Below are 20844 nucleotides of genomic sequence, written 5' to 3'. Positions count from 1 at the left end.
GAAACCAGGGCTGAAATTTCAAAAGTGCTGACCATCAAGTGCCTGAGCTTGGACAAGTCACTTCACTGCTCTTGAGCCCGTTTTCTCATCGGCAAGGTGGGAATTCTGAGAGGATCTAGGATTTCTGGTTGTTGTGATTACAGTCTAAAGAACTCGATGCAGCATTTGGAACTTGGTAAGTGCTTGATAAACACTGGCTAGTATGATTATTATCTGCTGCAGGAGACTTGGCTGGGACTCATGCCCTCTCCAATAGACCAGGAAACTTGCTTTATGATTTTGCGCAAGTCAATTCCTTTCTCAGGGCTTCAGTTTCCTCATCTGTAAAATGTCTGAGGAAAAGACAAAGTATCCATTCAAGAACCAGCTAATATTAGAGGTACACTAGAAATGGTACAGCGATATAAAAGGATGGCGCTGCTTGGTTTTTAATGTTTCATTTCTTTTTTTTTAAATTTTAATGTTATATATGACAACAGAATGCATTACAATTCATATTACACATATAGAGCACAATTTTTCATATCTCTGGTTGTACACTGTTTCATTTCTTAGATGACTTTATTGTTCTATGCTTGTTTCTTCATATGCAAAATGATAATAACCACAACTACTTCATAAGGTGGTTCTGAAGATAAATTAATTTGTATAAAGCTCTTGGAAGTGACTGGCACAGGGTATCTTAAAAGTCAGGACTACTAGGCATACTTCACAGAGCACCTAAGTTCTACAGGCTTTGAAATCAGACACTCCTGGGTCTACATGCCAGCTCCACACTCTTGACCTTGCAGTCACTTCCCCTCTCAGAGCCTCAGCTTTCTCTTCTCCACATGGAGGATAAGCCCTGCTTTCTTAAGATACCATGCTGTGCCAAAGCCTGTGCCACCCATACGTTGCTCGGCACACCTCCTCCTTTTCGGATGCCCTTTTCTCAGTGGTCCACTTTAACACCCCTCTGACCTAGAGCCCTTTCCTTCACTGCTTCCAGAATTCTTTCCAACAGCATGCCCTGGTGGGGAGAACGCTCGATTCCCAGTAAAAAAGCCCAAGATTTGGTCACTTGACTTTAGAATGGAATGATTCTAATACGTTGTTTCCAAGGAACCACAAGATCTTGGGCCAATGAGTCTTTCCTCTGGGCCTTGGTCTCCTGTCTGTTCCATGGTATCATGACAGACTGCAATCTTGTGACGTGGTGGCAAAGGCCAGTCTCCTGCTCTATTCCCTCTAGCACAGAAGGAAGCCTAGGAAAGGCAAACCTCACCTAGGGAAAAACCGGGGAACCTCCTCATGCTCCCCTCATGCTCGAGTGCACAAAAATAACAGTGCAAAGCACCTTTTGTCCCTTTCAATAGGTTTTCTCCACAGAAGGATTTTAAGATTCTTTTCCAAAAATGTGTATTTTCCAATTGAGGGAAAGAAAAAAAAAAAAAAAAAACTTGTGCAACACAAACTTAAGGACAAAACCAGGGTGCCTCACTCCCTCTCCAGTGCGCTTCCATTGCAAAATGCTAATAAGCTTCAAGGGAAGGTGGCACTTGGGGCATCCTGGGGAAGGGGCATACATTTTCTGAAAGGCTGGAGGAAGACCTTTACATACACGTGCGTTATTTATGATAGGCCCAGGCAGCTGTGGGAGGGTGTCGTGGCCGGCAGTCCCATTAATGGGACAAGTGTATGCAGAGGACGCTCCAGTCCTCTGACTCCGCCATCCGGCTTGCCTGCTAAGTCACTTCCTTGACACGAAATGGAACCAGTCTTTTCCGTCTAGAAACCTCGGTTTCCCCACCTGTACGACAAGGACCACGTGCTCCCCTCCGCCAGGGCACATCAAACCGAATCGGACGAGATGCCCTCAGGCCCGAGGTCGGCGTTAGGCAATCGGTCAAAAGACAGGCAAGGCGATGGCAGGATTCACTCCTCTCCCGCCAAGTCTGAACTTCCCGCCGCCGCACGCTTTCCAGAGCGGCCCCGAAAGGGCGTGATGGACACACCAGGAGCCACGCCCCGGGAGAGCCGAAGCCGCCGCCGCCGCGCCCCACCCTGCGGCCCGGGGTAGGGACCTGCAGTGACGTCACACGACTTCCTCCGTAGCCGTCCGCCGCGAGAGAAAATAGTCCCAGGCGCCCCCTCGGAACCGTCAGCTAGACTAGGCAACAGGTAAAATTCTAGAGTCCCTCCTGACCCAGTTATGGTTCTGAGGCCTCAGAGCGACCTTTCGGAACACTGGGAATCTGTTTTTCACTGGGGCTGCGGTGGAAGTAGTTCCGGCACACAGTAGGATGATGGGTTCCTCCGCAGCGGGGAAAAGAGGATGGCGACCTCGTCGATGCCGGAGCCGGAGAGGAAGGCGGCAACGAAAGCCTCAGGTGAGCGTCGGGTAATATCAGGCCGCCACCCTGCACCCTGCTGTGGAGTAAAGCCCCACTGCCGAGATACCCGGCGGCGAGGTCCCGGGCCGGCGGGGCTGTCCGAACAGGGCCCCGGGGTCCCAGGCCCTTTAGTCGCTCTCGCACTTGCCTGAGCGGAAACCCGGCGCCGCCACAAGATGGCGTCGGGCCTGGGGCTCAGGCAGCGCCGGGGACAGCCCCAAGTCACCAGGCCCCGAGACCGTCTCTGTCAGCCCCCTCCGCAGGGGAGCCAGGGGCGGGGGGAGCGAACCACTGACCCAGGGGGCCTGCGGGTTGTACCACGGACCCCGCACCCGGGGGGACTGTGGGGGGGCCGAAGGGCTGAACCACGGGGCCAGTAAATCGAGCCATTGTGCGGGGCCGGAGAAAGGGCCAAGATTACCGGCCAGTGACCACCCTGCCGGGGAACGGCCCTAGCCTAGGAGGAAGGCTTCCCCGTGCTCTTCCGGGAGCTCCCCTCGCAGTACACGTGAAGCCCCGCCCCGTCGGAGACTCAGTCTTCGCATCTGCAAAATGGGCCCAAGAGTGCAGCTGGGGCAGTCGCGGTCGTCGAGGCCAGGGAGGTGGCCCACTTGTTCCAGTTCTGGTCACCTCTTCTCGCAGAGTGAAAGCCCTAGACACTGCGCCCCGCTGTCAGGCGGCCCCCTGAACCGATGGAGGAGAACGAGGTGGAGAGCAGTAGCGACGCCGCCCCTCGTCCTGGGCGGCCCGAGGAACCTTCGGAGAGCGGCCTGTGCGTGTGCACTTCAGAAGCCGTGTCTGCCGATAGCAGCGACGCCGCGTCCGTCCCAGGACCCGGGGAGGCCGACGACTCTGGCGTGGGGCAAAGCTCAGACCGCGGAGGCCGCTCTCTGGTATGGACCGGGCTGGACGGCGTGGGTGGAGGCAGGGACCAGGGCAGCAGTACCTGGCAGCCCAGGAGCAGCAGCCAGCAAGGCTTGCTTGGTGTTGATACTGGTCGTTTCTGAGCCAGGCATCGTGCCAAACACCTGACGTGGATTTTCTCAGCTCAGCTTCATCTCTTGTAAGGCACAGGCACAGGCTGCGGCAGTCAGGACGCAGATCTAGGCTTGGGCTTCTCCACTGCACGGCCCAGTGTCCCCACACCTTGAGAGGCCGCGTCCTGGTTCGCGTCTTGGCCCTGCCTGCGTTCACTGGGAGACCTGTCTGAGAAGTGAAGCCGGGTCCCTGCTTCCATGCCTGCGGGGTTGCCACCATTCTCTGGGAGCACTTTGCAAGCCATCTCTCCCTGGCCCTGCCACTTTGTAGCTCTGAGGTTTTGAGCAAGCTACCCAACTTCTAACCCTCGACTTCCTCATCTCAAAAGTGGGAATGACAGCCATACTTGCCTTGTAGAGTTTTTGTGAGGATTAAAGGAGTCAGTATATGCAAAGCCGTTGAAACCTCTCTCAGCTCATAGTAAGCACACCTCACTCGTCGTGGTTACCTGCAGGTGGTGTTACTTGCAGGTAGTGTTACCTGCAGGTGGTGGTCTGCAAGACATCTCTCGACAGAGCTACAAAGCAATGGCCCTGTCTCTCATTGGGGTTTCATTAAGTCACCAGAGATGGTCCCGCCATATGTCCAGCATGCACTAGACCCTAGAGATACAGTTGGGGCCAAGACAGGTGTGGTCCACACCCTTATGGAGAGTACAGCCGGGCATGGGGGTGATCGTGGTGCAGGAAGCATCCTGCAGGTTTGGGGTTTGAGTGGGGGAGTGCTTCTGTAGGGCTGAGGAATTGCATCCACATTGGGCTTCTCCACTGCACGGCCAGTGTCCCCACCCCTGAGGGGCAGCGTCCTGGTTCACGTCTTGGCCCTGCCTGGACTCACTGGGAGACCTCTCTGGGAAAGCCTCAGAAGTGCAGAAGCACCTGCCATCATGTAGCACAGTGATGGGGACATGGGTGGCCGCAGCACAGAGGACAGGGAGGTCCTCGCTCGGCCTCGGGCTCAGGGTTGGCTTTCTAAAAGAGGCACCACTAAGTGGTGCTGCAGGCTGAGTAGGGATTGGCCTCGGGCAGTGTGGAAGGTGTAGGCTGAAGGAAGGGTCCCTGCCACAGCCCTTTGGGACGCCTCCAGCTGGCTGTGGCAGGGGTGTGGAGAGACCCCTTCTCTTATTTGGGGGCAGCCCCTGACGAGAGTCAACTGGTCTTTTTTTCAGTAGACTCTGACTAGAGAGCTGCTCCCACAGGGCCTCAGTGGGGCTAAGGGTGCGGGGGGGGGGGGGGGGGGCATTACCGTGTCCTGGGCTGGAGAGCCGAGGACGGCGGGGGGAGCTGCAGGTTCCCTGGTGCCCCTCCCTGGCTCCTGAACTGCGCCATTTCTTGCCACCCAGGAAGAGGTGTCTGAGAGCAGCTCAAGCACCGACCCTCTGCCTCATGGCTACCTCCCTGATTCGTCTTCCGTGTCCCATGGGCCTGTGGCAGGGGTGTCAGGCGGGCCACCAGCACTGGTGCACTCCAGCGCGCTCCCCGACCCCAGCATGCTGGTGTCCGACTGCGCAGCCTCCTCCTCAGACCTGGGCTCTGCCATCGACAAGATCATCGCGTCCACCATCGGGCCCGACCTCATCCAGAGTGAGTCAGGCCACAGGGCTGCCTCGCAGGGACTTCCCCCGAAGTCCAGCGCCAACTGTGTGGACACAGGCTACTTACCTTTCTGGGACAAGTGTGTGAGAGGGAAAGGATAACCCCTGTTTCATGGTGGCAGATGACACAGGATTAAATGACTCAGTGCAGTAACGCTCTTCATGTGGTGCCCCCATGGGACAGCATTCGATGGATGACAGAAACAGTTATAGCTTACTTTGTGCTGGGGACACTTCTCAACACTTTACATGCAGGAGCTCATTAATCCTCCCAGTAACCCCAAAGGTGAATACTGTCATTATCCTTACCGTCCAGAAGAGAAACCTGAGGCACAGAGTACGTCACCACTGTCACTAGGCAGGGGCAGAGGATGGTCCTGGGCCATAAGCCAAAACACGTAACCCCAGGGCTCATGCTGTTAAGTACCATGCTATGCTTTCTGTCATTGGTGACATGACAGAGGCCCTAGCAACTTACAGAGCCCTGGGACAGTCTGGGAAGCCAACTCAGAAAGTGGCACAGGGAACTCTTGACCCTGAAGAAGTTGGAGCAGGAGGAGGAGCACTTTCCAGGTCTCAAAAGGCCAGGGACATGGGGTAGCCGCAGAATCCTGGTGACTGGGCCTGCGGCTCACCCACACCAAGCCTCCCACCTGCCCTGCAGAGATGCACCCAAGGGTCAGTGGACCATGGAGCTGGTTTCCAGTTGCAGGAGGTGGGGGACCTGTGAGTGGGCCTGCCCTGTCACCCCCTTCCAGGAGGGTGACCCTCGTCCTCTCTTTGCCTAGGCTGCGTCACTGTGACCAGTGCTGAAGATGCTGGGGCTGAGGCCACTCGCTATCTGATCCTGCAGGGCCCTGATGACGGTGAGACCAATAGCAGCCCCGGAGCCCTGCAGGGAGCAGGGTCGGGAGAGCACAGGTTCTGCCACAGATTGCAGACCCTATGTGGTCTTGGCAGATTGTCCGCTGCTCTGGCCTCGTTTCCCTCTTGGCAAAGTGCCTCTGGTGGGGAATTTGGTTCTAGGATCCCTGGGCCTGCCTGGGAGGGACAGCTGGAGCTCATGGCCAGTCCTGCCTTATGCTAACCTCCCCCAATCCTCTGACCTGTTCCCAGGCGCCCCCATGACATCACCAATGTCCAGTTCCAACCTGGCCCGCAGCCTGGCCGCCATCGAGGCCCTGTCAGATGGCCCCACGTCCACATCCACATGCCTGGAGCCACCGGAAGAGGTGCAGGGTGGGGCCAGCTCCCTGGCACAGCTGCCCCCGGCCTCTGGCACTGAGGAGCTGGACCTCCAGAGCCTGGAGGCCATGATGGAGGTGGTGGTGGTGCAGCAGTTCAAGTGCAGGATGTGCCAGTACCGCAGCGGCACCAAGGCCACGCTGCTGCGGCACATGCGGGAGCGGCACTTCCGCCCAGGTACATCGCAGCAGCCTTCCTGGCGGGGACGGCATGGAGGGTGGAGTCCTGAGAGCCGGACACAGCAGGCTCGTCTACCCTTGCAGCAGCAGCAGCAGCAGCAGCAGCCGGTAAGAAGGGACGTCTCCGGAAATGCAGCCCATCGACCAAGAGCCAGGAGGAGGAGGGGCCCGAGGAGGAGGAGGAGGATGACATTGTAGATGCCGGTGCCATTGATGACCTGGAGGGTAAGCCACCTTGGTTCCCAAGCCTGCCGTCCCCCGCCCATCTCAGACACTCACTGAGATCCTTCTGGCCCCCATGGGAGCAGATATACCAAAGGGGACTTCCAGTGTAAGAGCGAAGGCCAGCTGTGGGACCAGGACTCTGCAGTTGTGCAGGCTGCACACTTAAAAGAGAGCCCGGGGCCTTATTCCCATTTATTCAACAGAAATGTAAGCAAAAATGCTGCCCGAGGCCGGCAGCTTCGGGGCTTTTTTTGTAGTCATGCTAAAAGTAAAAAAGAAAAAGGTAAACTTGATCATATATCTTGTTTACCTGACATCTGAAATACTATTTCAACACATAATCGTTTATTTTATTTTTAAAAAGTTAAGTCATTTTACTTCAGTTATTTGTGCTAATTTTTTAGATGATATCTCAGTTTGTCATGGAACTTTTTTTCTTTTTAGGTACTGGGGACTGAACTCAGGGGCCCTTGGCCACTGAGCCACACCCCCAGCCCTATTTTGTATTTTTTATTTAGAGACAGGGTCTCACTGAGTTTTTTTAACATCTCACTTTTATATGTATATATACATATATGTATGTATTTTTAAGTTTTAGGTGGACTATATCTTTATCTTTTTATCTGTATGTGGTGCTGAGGATCAAACCCAGGGCTCTGCGCATGCCAGGCGAGCACACTACCGCTTGAGCCACATCCCCAGCCCCTAACGTCTCACTTTTGCTGAGGCCGACTTTGAACTCGAGATCCTCCTGCCTCAGCCTCCTGAGCCACTGGGATGACAGGCCTGTGCCACTGTGCTGGGTTGGAGGAGGCACTTTTTAAGTGCTCGGTGGCCGTCTTGGCTGGTGGCCGCTGGGTAGTGGTGCAGTTTGTGGACTCCTGTTCGCTGCAGCGGTTTTCTGGTGACTGTCTTGAGGAAGGGGTGCTGTTTTCTGCTTCACATAAAGATACTGCTCGAGCTCAGCAGGTGCCAGGAAGGACGCAGAGAAGACAGTGGCCTGGAGGGAGGAGCTGTCAGTCTATGGGGCCCAGGAGGGCTTCCTGGGGGGTCTTACTGGTAGGCTTGGGGGAGGAGCAGGCAGAGATGGGGAGGTGGCCTCTTCCCAGGGGAGCCAGCTAGGGGTCAGAGCTGGAAGGGCAGGCCCAGCCACTGTCCTCCTGTCCCCATAGAGGACAGCGACTACAATCCAGCTGAGGATGAGCCCCGAGGCCGGCAGCTTCGGCTCCAGCGTCCCACACCCAGTTCCCCAAGACCACGACGGAGACCTGGCCGGCCCCGGAAGCTGCCTCGTCTGGAGACCTCAGACCTGTCTGCTGGTGAGGGTTGTCAGTGGGTCAAGGGTGGCCTTCCTCCCCGCGCGCCCCCATGGAGCACTGAGTCTGCCCACAGGGCAGCAGCCTTGCCCGGGCTGGCCCACAGGCCTGTGGGGGACGGGGCACTCTCCGGGCCCCAGCCAGGGAAGCTCTAGCACAGCTTGTGAGGGTGACACCCGGTGGCAAGTCGTCACAGCAGAAGAGGCACGTGGGTCTCTGTAACTGAGCAGTCACCAGGTGTGAATATCCTGAACCAAGAGCACAAACCTGAGGCCTGAGGCCGTGGGGACCGCAGCGAGAGCCGCAGTGCGGGGAGAACCTGCGCATGCCCGCCACCTCCCACCTCTCATTTGTGAGGTTTGGTTCTTAAAGTGGCCGACTGGGCATTGGTTGCAGAGGTGACACACTCAGATGGCTTCCCTATAGAGGGTGTGAGCAGCACCGTGCCTCCTCCTCCCTGCCTCCCACTGGCCCCTGGCCACAGCCTCCCTGGGAAGGCCAGCAGTAGAGCACTGCTGTCACTTCCCAAGCCCACAGTAGACCACTCGACAGATAGGACAGATGAGGCTTGGAGGGGCGTGACGTTTCCTGAGAACGTACAGCAGTCAGTGAGGAGCTGACACGAGCCCAGCATCCTGCCTGGGAGGTCCCCAGATCCCTTGCTGTCACCCCAGACTGTCCCATTTAAGCCTGCCTCTCTGACCTTGGGTGGTCTGCAGGTGACCCAGTGTGTGCACTGGTGGTCCGTGACTGGGTGTGGGGTTATCTGGCTGGCCTCTGGCCCGCCTGTCCACATCAGTCCTGTGCGTCTGGCTGATCTGTGGCCTGCACGTCTGTAGCAGGTGGGGGAGATCCTCTAGTGAGCTCGCAGAGCACCAAGAGCCCTCTGGGGCCGCCAGATCCTGAGGCTCCCAGCTCCTCAGGCCCCGGACACCTGGAGGCCCTGGGCAAGGCCGGCAAGGTCACCATGGAGCCTGGTGTGAGCCAGTCCGACACAGAGATTGCAGCCCCATCCTGCCAGGAGGAGCCCGATGCCCCACCGCGCCGCCGTGGTCGACCTTCCCGGCGATTTCTAGGCAAGAAATACCGAAAGTACGCAGAGCGGAGCTGGGGGGGAGAGGCGGGTGAGGGGCTCCTTGGGGTCCCCTGGAGCTCCCAGCCAGACCTCTCCCCACACCCTCTTGGCAGGTATTATTACAAGTCACCCAAACCGCTTCTGCGGCCCTATCTGTGCCGCATTTGTGGCTCACGCTTCCTGTCCCATGAGGACCTGCGCTTCCACGTCAACTCCCACGAGGCTGGTGACCCCCAGCTCTTCAAGTGCCTGCAGTGCAGCTACCGCTCCCGCCGCTGGTCCTCACTCAAGGTGCCGCAGCGGGGGGAAGGGGAGACGCAGAAGCAGACAGAGGCCACTGGTGGTGCTGGGGCGGGTGGCCTGAGCATGCTGCACCTGTCCCTTCCTCTCAGGACACCTCTGGCCTCAGCATGTGCAAAGCAGTAGTCCTAGCCTCACTGGGACATTGGGAGGGGCCTGCAGAGGGCTGCTGAGGTGGTGTGGAGGTGGCCTGGTGGCACCCTATTTTCACGGGTACCATTCCCATTGTGGATGTCATAGCTTTGCTTGTTGCCACCCCACTCTGGCGGGAGTGGCCTCTTGGGTCAGTGTTGGAGCTTTGCAGCAGAGGGCAGCGATGTGTCTCGAGAAAGGGGCTCCTTTTCCCCTGACCCAGGGTGGGCCTGCAGCAGCCCCGAGCCCATCTTCGTTTGGCTAATCTTGTCCTCCCATGGCCCACGAGGTGCAGGGTTTCAGGACCCCATTTTACTGTCCCAGCAAGCTGCTACTTGGCCTGGCCAGTGTGCTGTGGCAGGTCGCAGCTGTGGGGTACGTCAGGCACTGGGGTCCGAGTCACAGGCTTTCTTTATGTACTGCTTCCTGCAGACAGGGACCCTGACCTGGAAGTTGTTTTGTGGGCGCCACAGGGGTGTTCCACAGCACAGTGGGGAGGGCGGAGCTGAGGAGCCGGGCCTCCTAGCCACGCTCCAGGCTCTGCATCTCAGGGCCTTTCACCTGGAGCCTGTTTCCTGTTTTATCAGATGGCAAGTTGACACAGGCTTGGCGCAGAGTGGGTGCTCTTGCTGGGGAGAGTGCCCAGCCTTCACAGGCCTTGGCCCTTGTAATGCGCCTGCTGCCTGCACACCCTTGGTCTGTGAGCCCTGTGGAACCCCACGGCCGTGGGTGCAAGCAGGGGAAGCTGGGCCCAGCCAGTCTCTGCCTCTCCTGCAGGAGCACATGTTCAACCACGTGGGCAGCAAGCCCTACAAGTGTGACGAGTGTAGCTACACCAGTGTCTACCGCAAGGACGTCATTCGGCATGCGGCTGTTCACAGCCGAGACAGGTCGGTGCGTGTGAGGTGGTGGGGAGGGGCTGCTGGGTGGGGAAGGTGGAGGTTCACCATGGTTCCCAGTTACCACACTCCTGCTCCGGGCCCACCCGGTTCACAATGAATTAGAGACAGGACCAGGAAGCCAGGGTGATTATTCCCGTCACGTCCGCTAGGATAGGGCAGGAGTGAGGCCTTGGGGCCCCCATCTGCTTTCTTTTCTCATCTGGAAAATGGGGACAGTTGAGGGGATTGAAGGGAATTTTGTGCTTGGGGGTTCTGTAAATGATGAGCGATCCTGTGTGCTCCGCATCACACTTCTGACAGTGCTGAGAACAGACCTAGGACCAGAAGCAGCAGGTGTGCCTGGAGACTGGTGGTTGCTTGCCGAATTAGTCAGGTCTGCAGCTTCCGCAAGGGATGGCCTCCCTGGGAGCAGTGTGTGAGCAGGTTGGGGGAGACCACTGGGGCCCTGGCTCAGAGTGGGTCTGTGGAGAGAGAAGTCGGCTTTCCAGGATGCCTGTGGGTTTCCTTAAGAACCAGGTGTGGGATTGCACACCTGTGATTGCTGCTACTTGAGAGGCTGCGGCAGGAGGGATCACAAGTTCAAGGCCAGCCTGGGCAGTTTAGACCCTATCTCAAAATAAAAGGGCTGGGGTGTAGCTGAGTGGAGGCAAGCCCCTGGGTTCAGTGGGATGTGGGGGGATAGAAGGAAAGAGGAAAGGAAGGAAGGAAAGGGAAGGGGATGCGGGGGAAATGGAAGGCAATTTGGGGGCCAGGTAAGATTGGGACCGCCAGGCGGGTGCCTGTCATCCCACAGCTCTTTCCTGTGGGACTTTCTCAGTACTTTGTGATTGGGAAGGGAGATGGTTTCCCAAGGTGGCCAAGTGCAGGACGTGTCACACCATGTCTCTCAGCATTGTCCCTGGTGAACCCCCATCCCGGAAACCTGAGGAAGGTTCTTAGGGGGGAAGAGAAGAACTTAGGACTATGATGGAGTCGGGGGATGTGAGGGGCATGCAGGCTGAGGAGGCTGAGTCTTAATTCCTGGGTCTTCCTTTCCTAGGAAGAAGAGGCCAGACCCGGTGAGTGGGGGCCCTGACCTGGGAGGACCCAGCCTGGGGCTGGAGCTGGGACCAGCAGTGGGCAGGAGGTGAAGTCTGACCCTCCTCTCTTCTCTTCCTCCGTCTTCTTCATCTGGCCTCCTCTCATGTCTTCCCAGACCCCAAAACTGAGCTCTTTCCCCTGCCCTGTGTGCGGCCGCGTGTACCCCATGCAGAAGAGACTGACACAGCACATGAAGACGCATAGCACTGAGAAGCCCCACATGTGTGACAAGGTGAGTGGGCCAAGCCCTGGGTGGGGACGAGGGCCTTCCCCAGGCCTTCCCCCTGACTCCATCCATCCCCTGCAGTGTGGAAAGTCCTTTAAGAAGCGCTACACCTTCAAAATGCACCTGCTCACACACATCCAGGCTGTTGCCAACCGCAGGTACGTAAACCGCAGGTACGTCCCGCCGAGGCCCCCGGTGATAGGAGCACCCTTCCCCTTGCTGAGCTCCCCCCCTCTTTCCGCCCCAGGTTTAAGTGTGAGTTCTGTGAGTTCGTCTGTGAGGACAAGAAGGCACTGCTGAACCATCAGCTCTCCCATGTCAGCGACAAGCCCTTCAGATGCAGCTTTTGTCCCTACCGTACCTTCCGGGAGGACTTCCTGCTGTCCCACGTGGCTGTCAAGCACACAGGTCAGGCTGGCACAACCCACCCCCCACCCTCGGTTCCCCATGACCCAGGTCGGAGGCACCTCTCCGTGGCAGCCCTAGTCCACAGGAGTGAACGGGCCTTCCCTGCGCGGCCAGGTCGCACCCGGGCTCTGCAGTGCAGCAGGCAGGCCCGGCGTGGAGAGGCAGTGTTCTGTCCCCTTGGCACCCAGCCGCTGGTCAGCACGCTGGGGAGCAGAGAAGGAGCTCGCGTTCCCTTAGCCAGGTTCGCTTTTCCCTGGGGGTGTGTGGCCATGTGACCTTGGAAACTGTCACTCTCAGGAAGACTGAGTGCAGCCAGTGGCCTGATCCATTGCAGTCCTGGCCACCACTGTAGAAGCATAGGATGATTTGCTGGGAGTGGCAGCGGAGAGGTCCCGGGTTGGGGACGGTCTCCTGGGGGCAGTGAGGGAGCGCTCCCTGCTGTGCCCGCAGGAGCCAAGCCGTTTGCCTGTGAGTACTGCCACTTCAGCACGCGCCACAAGAAGAACCTGCGCCTGCACGTGCGCTGCCGCCACGCAAGCAGCTTCGAGGAGTGGGGGCGGCGCCACCCTGAGGAGCCCCCCTCCCGCCGCCGCCCCTTCTTCTCCCTGCAGCAGATTGAGGAACTGAAGCAGCAGCACAGCACGGCCCCTGGGCCACCCCCCGGCTCCCCGGGGCCTCCTGAGGTGAGCAGGTGGCAGTGGAGGGCTTTGGGGCGAGGGCCAGGTGTGATGCCACCTCTCCTGACCTCAGTGTCTTCCTTTGCACATTGGGGTTCAGCGGAACAATCCCTGCCCTTTACACTGTGATAAAGGCCAGCTGAGTCAGGTGCGCCACCTCAGGCTTAGAGCAGGCATAGCTTCCAGTATCCGTGGAGAGAAGGGAAATGCAGGCAGAATTCCAAAGGTCAGGAGTCCAGAACCCGTGTGGCAGCTCCAGAGGACCGGGCTGTCAGCACTGTCACTCAGCCTTTCTAGACACACAACTTCCATTTTGCGGTTGCCCATGGTCCAGTATGGTTGTAGAAACACCAGCCTTCTCAGCCACATCCAGAGAGGAAGCAAGAGGGAGGGATGGGGGGAGGTAAAAAGGATACCTGCCATCTGCCTTTCTATCTTTCCCTCGAACTTTACCAGAAGTCCCTTTTTTGGCTGCGTGGCCACACTTTACCTAGCTATAAGGGAGGCTGAGAGATGTAGTCTTCAAGCTGATTATGTTCCTCCTGCGGTGAAACTCAGAGTGCTGTTAGCAAGAAAGAAGGGAAGGATGGATTCTGGGTTGGTGGCTCTCCTTCTCTGCCACGTGAGCGCCTGCAGTTGCCCCAGAAAACATGGAGCGCGTGGTGTGCTGGTAGAACACAGGCGCCAGAGGTGGACGGTCCTGGTTCCAGTCCTAGCCCTTCTTAGCCAGTCAGTCTCTGAGCCTCGGTCCGTCCGTCTGAGCATTGAACTGGTCAGCATTCTGGAAGAGTGGCTGGAAGGTGAACAAGCCAAGAGAGGTGAAATGCTGACACCTCCGGGGCGCTCGTGAGTGGCGCTTGAATCTGGGCCACCCCCCTCAGGCTCGGTCCTGTCCTCACTCCACAGATCCCCCCGGAGGCAGCACCTTTCCAGGCTCCTGAGACTCCCCCGCTTCTCTGTTCTGACTCTCTGGGCAGTGCCACCATCATCTACCAGCAAGGTGAGCTCTGGGGGGCTGGGAGCTCCAGGTGGGCAGCGCAGGGTTAGGGTAGCAGTGCTGGTGGGGGACAGCGTGGAGCGGGTGCCGGGTGCCAGCCCTCTCTTAAGCTCAGGTCTCACCTCACCCAGGAGCTGAGGAGTCCACGGCAATGGCCACCCAGACGGCTCTGGACCTGCTGCTGAACATGAGTGCCCAGCGGGAGCTGGGGGGCACAGCCCTGCAGGTGAGCTGCCTGGGCTTCCACCCCGCACCCAGGTGCATGCTGGGTCCTGGGACGGAGAGCAGCAACCCAGGCCTGCCCTGCCCACGAGCTCCCAGTTGGTGGGAGCACAGGCCCACTGAAATCTGGTGGGCAGAGCTGGCTCACAGCCGGGGGCTCCAGGGGAACAAGGAGGGCAGGGACCTCTCCCCACTCTCCAGTTCCCAGTGACCTCTGCCACTCTGAGCAGGGGTGATGCTGCCTGTGGCTTCTGGGCCCTGTTCTCGTTGGCTTTTCCCCTCTCTGTGGCTGCCCTGCTCCTGTGGATGCTCCCTCAGGGTCTGAACGAGCTTCCCCTCTCAACAAGTCCCCAGCCACCTCCTGAGACTGACTCTCGAGACTGCCCAGCTTGGACCTCTCTTGCACTCCAGCGACTGTGGCGTGTTTGCACCCCACCCTCAGTTCCTTGTCCTCATCCTCACCCCGTCCTTCCTCCACCCACTGCCGGGGATCACCCACACTCCTCTCTGCCCCCACACATCCAGGCCACCTCCAAGGCAGAGGGCGTCTGCTAGTGCCTCCTTTGTCCCAGACCCTGGGAAAGATGGAGCATGTGCGTTACAGATGATGAGCTCTAAAAACCTGGAGCTGAGCCAGGCAGAGAAGAGAGGGGGTCTGCGAAGAAGGGCTGGCGTGGCCTGGAAATGGTCATGGAACAGAGTCCATGTGTTCAGGGCCATGTGGAAGTTTACGCTCTTACATACTTGATGGGTTTTGCCCTTGATATGATCCCTACAAAGACCTACCCCAACCTTCACACTAAGAACATGGAAACATGCATCTGTATTTTTTCTTAGGGTTTTATTTTTCACACTTGAATCTTTATTCCGCCTAGAATTTGGTTCTGGTGTATACAGAAAGGTAGTAGGGGTCTAACTTAATTTTTTCCAAAAGTTGTCTGACAAGGCATGTTAAAAAACCGTATCCCTATGGTTTGAAAGGGCCCCGTTATCATGGGCTGGATTCCACATGTGTGGGTGAGTGTCGGGACTTTCGGTTGTCCTGTTGATTGCTGCTCAGGTGCCTGTCACATGTGTTTTGTTTTCTAATTATGAAAGCATACACTTGGCTCAGGAGGCTGAGACAGGAGGATTGCGAGTTCAAAACCAGCCTTGGCAAAAAGCAGGGTGCTAAACAACTCAGTGAGACCCTGTCTCTAAATAAAATACAAAAAATAGGGCAGGGGATGTGGCTCAGTGGTCACATGGCCCTGACTTCAATCCCTGGTGTCCCCCTCCACACACAAAAAAAGTATATATACACTTGGGAAAACAACACGACTAGGAACTGTCCAGTCTACAAGGTGAAGTCCTTAACACCCTCCCTCCTTCGGATACCAGTTAACAGAGTAAGAACTTCTTTAGGATCGTGCCCATCTACACACACAACCCTAGACGACGTTCATTTCTTTAAAAAATGGGATCGCACCAGTTATGCTCCTCAGCAGCACCCAGCGCCTACGAATCTTGTTTTCTACGTCTCCACGCCATGCTCTTCATTCATCACGTAGATGTTCTGGCAGTTAGTCAGTTCTTTATTGGTTGGGTTTTTTCTAGTTTTTTCACTAATTCAAGCAGTGCCATCTGATGGAAGCACATTTCATGTTCTTAGTTTATAACAGGATTGTAATTGAAGTTGGACTTCTTCATATGTTTGTCAAAGACCATTTTGCTCCTTTCCTGAATCACCTGCTTGTATCCTCTGTCTCTTTTTCTATTATCTTTGATATTACTTTACAAGAACTCTTTTTTATTTCTTCTTTTAGTACTGGGGATTGAACCCAGGGGTGCTCTACCACTGAGCTACACCCCCAGCCTTTTTTGTTTTTCATTTTGAGACAGAGTCTTGCTCAGTTGCTTAGGGCCTTGCTCAGTTGCTGACACTGACTGGCTTTGAATTTGTAATCCTCCTACCTCAGCCTTCCAAGCCACTGGGATTACAGGCATGTGCCACCACACCCACTACTATTGACATTTTGAGCCAGATAATTCTCTGTTGTGGGTACTGTCCTGGGAAGTGTGAGATGTTTAGCAGCTGGCTTCTACCAACTACTTTAGTAGTGACAAACAAATGTCTTTGGACATTGTCAAATGTCCCCTAGAGAGTACTGTTACTGTCCCATTATTATTAGCTCTTTCCAGGTGCTAAATGGGATTTGGAAAACCAGGGTGTGTTTTAGAAAACTTGGGCTGTGCACACGAGTGGTGGCAGCACCGGATCTGGCCAGAGTGTGGATGAGCCTCGAGGCGCTGAGATGGAGGAGGGTCTTATCAGCTCCTCTGCCAGGCTCTGCCCATCATGCCCAGTCATGCCATTGCAGGTGGCCGTGGTAAAGTCAGAGGACGTGGAAGCAGGGTTAGCGTCTTCTGGTGGGCAGCCCTCCCCCGAAGACACCACTCCACAGGTGGTGACCCTCCACGTGGCAGAGCCTGGGGGCAGTGTGGCTGCTGAGAGCCAGCTAGGCACTCCTGATCTACAGCAGATCACCTTGGCACCTGGTCCATTTGGTGGAGCTGGCTACAGTGTCATCACAGCACCCACCATGGAGGAGGGGACATCAGCTCCTGGCACGCCTTACAGGTGAGATGTGTCTTCTGCAAGGCCCAAACCACCTTTTGAAGGTGTGCTGTGGCAGTCAGGTCTGGGCCATCCCACTCACCCTAGGTAGTAGGAAGTCACAGGCTGCTGGAAGATTCTGTCCTTGGGTCAGGAGCTTCCATTCTTTGGCCACTTAGCTGTTCAAGGAACTTGATATCCGGATCTCATCTAGTTCATTCCTGTGAGATCCATGTCTCCCTCCTTTACAAACAACGAAGTAGGCCAGGGAAGTCAAGTAAGTGGACTAAGTCAGACACGTGGGAGTAAGGCTGTGAAGCCTGGTCTCTCTGGTTTCTAATCCCATTGCCCTTTGTGTTCGATGGTCAAGGTGCTGCCCACATTTGAGGTCTAACCTGCACTTGGCTTCCCTGCAGTGAGTGAGTGTGAGCAGAGATGTGAACGTGCTTGGGGAACTCCGGCCACTGCGGGAGCCTGTGACAGTGTCCGCAGCCCTGGGCAGGCTGGTTCTGCATCTTCACTGTGCTCTTGGCTGCAGGTCCCAGTTGGCCCTGCCTCCACAGGGACCAGGCTTATGGTGGCAGATGCACCCATTTGTTCCTGCCCAGCCCTCTCCTATCCCACTGGCCAGACTTGGGTCAGACTCCTAGGGCTCTTTGCCTGGCTGCCTCCTGCCCATCAAAGGGACAGAGCCGACCATTTTTTGAGCAGTACAGTTGATTGAGCACTTGGTAACCATTTACAGAAGAGACAGCGGAGGCTCAGCTGGCACAGGGCAGAGCCCCAGGGTTCATGCGGTGATGTCCAGGTCATCTGTAATGGCAGTTATCTGAGGAAGGGGTTGATGCTGGCTGCCTGGGAGAGGGGCTTCCTGTGGCCCTCATCCTCACCCAGAACTCCATCTCACCATCCCCTTCTCTGGGCCCTCAGTGAAGAGCCCCCAGGGGAGGCAGCCCAGGCGGTGGTTGTAAGTGACACCCTCAAAGAAGCTGGCACCCACTACATCATGGCTGCTGACGGGACCCAGTTGCACCACATCGAGGTGAGTCTTGTAGCAGCTGGCCCCAGCCTCCGGCCCCTCCCAGCCTTCCCCGGCACCTCATATTGTGCTCTGATCTCTCCACAGTTGACTGCAGATGGCTCCCTCTCCTTCCCCAGCTCAGATGCCCTGGCCTCTGGAGCCAAGTGGCCCCTTCTGCAGTGTGGGGGGCTGCCCAGAGATGGTTCTGAGCCACCATCTCCAGCCAAGACCCTCCGGGTAGGGGACTCCCAGCATTCTGCCTCCCCACCTCCTGCAGCCAGCAAAACCCTGGGCCTGGCAGTGCCCCCCTCCCCACCATCTGCAGCCACTGCAGCATCAAAAAAGTTTTCCTGCAAGATTTGTGCTGAGGCCTTCCCTGGCCGAGCTGAGATGGAGAGTCACAAACGGGCCCATGCTGGGCCTGGCACCTTCAAGTGCCCCGACTGCCCCTTCAGTGCCCGCCAGTGGCCCGAGGTCCGGGTAAGTGCTACCCCCACCATGCCTCTGCTGTCATTCATTTGGCCATGAGTTTGTGTAACTGTCCTTTAGTTAAAGGCAACCCCTCAGCAAGGTCCCGGCTCTTAGGAAGCTCAGTCTGGTCAGAGGCCAGCCAGACTAAGTAAGGCCAGACAGCATTCCCAGTGTGAAGCCAGCGTGAGGCCAGGGAGTGCCGCTCAGTGCGAGTCAGTGGGGAGGACTGGGGAGTCCTGCTGAGGGGGACGCCACACAAGTGATGGTGGAGCTGGGTCTGCGTGGCACAGGTGTAGAGGGTGACAGGGTGGGTGGGGAGCTTGAGCTGTGTTGGAGGCTGGCAGTGGGGTGCTGTGCAGGCACACAGGGCAGCTCCCAGGTGCATCTCTTGTTGAACTCTTCTCCAGTACTAGAGACTGAACCCAGGGCACCTTACTACTGAGCTATTTCCCAGCCCTTTTTAGTTTTTGAGACAGTATCTCAGTCACATAGGGCCTAGGTTGCTGAGACTGGTCTCCATCCTCCTGCCTTGGCCTCCCAACTTGCTGGTGTGACAGGTGTGGACCAGGCCCAGCCACACCAACATTAGCCTGAGGATCCCCAGTTTCCAGATCTAGTCATGCACTGCATCCTGAGCTCACTGAGGGGCTAGGACCTCGAACCCCGCCCCTTCAAATGGGAAGGCTGAGGCCCAGCTAAGCAGGACTAAGCCCTACAGTGTCACAGATTCCCTCACGCTGCACCTGTCAGTCACATCTGTATAGAGCCGGGACAGGATTTTCCAAGCGACCTAACGGTGGTGCCTCTGGCCCCTCACTCCAGGGCCGCAGCCGCCCCGTGTTGGTTTGGTGTGTTCTTTCCACCCAGCTCCTCACAGCCTACAGGGTCTGGGTTTCCCTCAGTCCAGTTGCTTCCGAGGACCCAGGGACTTGTTGCCACCTGTCCTGACCCAGCGGTGCCCTGACTGTCCCTTCCGCAGGCCCACATGGCACAGCACTCGAGCTTGCGGCCCCACCAGTGCAGCCAGTGCAGCTTCGCCTCGAAGAACAAGAAGGACCTGCGGCGGCACATGCTGACCCACACCAATGAGAAGCCTTTCTCGTGCCATCTCTGTGGGCAGCGGTGAGGCCAGGTGCGGCTGGGCAGGGGCTGTTGGGCCCGTCTGGCAGATCCACCATGAGCCTCCTTCCTTCCTATGCAGTTTCAACCGTAATGGGCACCTCAAGTTCCACATCCAGCGGCTGCACAGTCCTGACGGGAGGAAGTCTGGCACCCCGACAGTCCGCACCCCAGCACGGACCCCCACCCAGACCATCATCCTGAATAGTGACGACGAGACGCTGGCCACGCTGCATAGTGAGTGGCTCCTGGGGCCACAGGGTGGGCACCAGGAGGGTCCAGAGACTTGAGCCACTGTCCCAGAATGCATCTCTGGACTGGGATAGTCTCGAGACCCCCAGAACCCCTTGGTGAGCACCTTCCTCTCTACCCAGCTGCCCTCCAGTCCAGTCACGGGGTCCTGGGCCCAGAGAGGCTACAGCAGGCCCTGGGCCAGGAACACATTATTGTGGCCCAGGAACAGACAGTGACCAATCAGGTAAGAGCCAGGGCCAAGGGCCATGCTGACAGGTCATGGACAGGATGGGGGCAGACAGAGCTGAAGCCAGAGCTGGCTTGGTCTTGGCAGGAGGAAGCCACCTACATCCAAGAGATCACCACGGCAGACGGTCAGACGGTGCAGCACCTGGTGACCTCGGACAACCAGGTGAGCTCCTACTCACCCCTCAGTCTTGACCTCTTGCTGTGCCCCCTCACCAAGCTCGCCCACCTGGGGAGAGCAGTACTTTCCATGCCACTGCTCCCATGGTCCCTGTGTGCAGCTGCCACGGGTGTCCGCGGCCCTCCTGCCTTCCCAGCCGAGCACCTGGTGAGTGGGGCCCTGTTACCTGCTTCCTCCCCGCTCCTCTGTAGGTACAGTATATCATCTCTCAGGACGGTGTCCAGCACCTGCTGCCCCAGGAATATGTTGTGGTCCCTGATGGCCACCACATCCAGGTAAGGCCAGGCTGGCGTGAGGTGGGTTTGGGAGGAAGGCTGTACAGCCTCCTTCAGGGGGTCACGGTCGGCTTCCTCTCTCCAGGTACAGGAGGGCCAGATCACACACATCCAGTATGAACAAGGAGCCCCGTTCCTCCAGGAGTCCCAGGTGGGGCACTGCAGGACTGGACCAGCCGGGCCTGGAGAACCTCTCCAGGACCACATCTCATCAGTTTCTCCCCCTCCAGATCCAGTATGTGCCTGTATCCCCAAGCCAGCAGCTGGTCACACAGGCTCAGCTTGAGGCTGCAGCCCACTCTGCCGTCACAGGTACAGGGCTGGAGTATGGGGGCTGGGGCCACGCGCAGCTCTGGGGCCTTGGGCTCACCATGCTTTCCCCTCCCCTGGCAGCGGTGGCTGATGCTGCCATGGCCCAAGCCCAGGGCCTGTTTGGCACAGAGGAGGCAGTGCCCGAACACGTGCAACAGCTGCAGCACCAGGGCATCGAGTACGACGTCATCACCCTGGCCGATGACTGAGCCCAAGGGCCCAACGCAGATCATGGATATCGGGGCCAGCTCTCCTGGGGTGGGGGCATACACCTCCCTGTCCCACATAGGTCTCCAGATACTGGGCAGCCAGCATCCTGTCACCCCCAGAAAGCCAGACCTGTGTTTAGGGGGTTGGGAGGCAGCCGTGGACCCCAGCCAGGACACGCTGGGTGCCCAGCC

The 20844-nt window shown here is 57.5% G+C and overlaps 1 protein-coding gene across 6 annotated transcripts; it reads left to right on the top strand.

Moving 5' to 3' along the window:
- Positions 1-541: 541 nt before the first annotated feature.
- ZNF335 (zinc finger protein 335) lies at positions 542-20788 on the top strand. Of its 6 annotated transcripts, none has more exons than XM_081290063.1 (28): positions 542-2369; positions 3015-3265; positions 4753-4993; positions 5793-5870; positions 6121-6426; positions 6519-6653; positions 7826-7972; positions 8812-9061; positions 9158-9335; positions 10254-10366; positions 11418-11436; positions 11574-11690; positions 11766-11842; positions 11932-12092; positions 12543-12775; positions 13676-13769; positions 13898-13992; positions 16349-16608; positions 17515-17626; positions 17711-18085; positions 19056-19198; positions 19278-19432; positions 19570-19673; positions 19764-19841; positions 20048-20131; positions 20217-20282; positions 20362-20443; positions 20525-20788. In XM_081290063.1, exons 2-28 carry the CDS (start codon positions 3065-3067, stop codon positions 20650-20652), a joined length of 4032 nt encoding a protein of 1343 aa, XP_081146189.1. In that variant the 5' UTR covers positions 542-2369; positions 3015-3064; the 3' UTR covers positions 20653-20788. The 6 variants fall into 6 exon arrangements, with proteins under 6 accessions (XP_081146189.1, XP_081146187.1, XP_081146190.1 ...); XM_081290061.1 differs by having other exon boundaries at positions 8809-9061; XM_081290064.1 differs by having other exon boundaries at positions 6516-6653; positions 8893-9061.
- The last annotated feature ends 56 nt before the right edge of the window (positions 20789-20844 follow it).

This window comes from Spermophilus citellus (genome assembly GCF_964194105.1).
Source record: "Spermophilus citellus genome assembly, chromosome: 4".
NCBI classification, from domain to species: Eukaryota; Metazoa; Chordata; class Mammalia; order Rodentia; family Sciuridae; genus Spermophilus; species Spermophilus citellus.
Note: the sequence above shows the minus strand (reverse complement) of the source record. Positions and strands in the feature narration are given on the sequence as shown.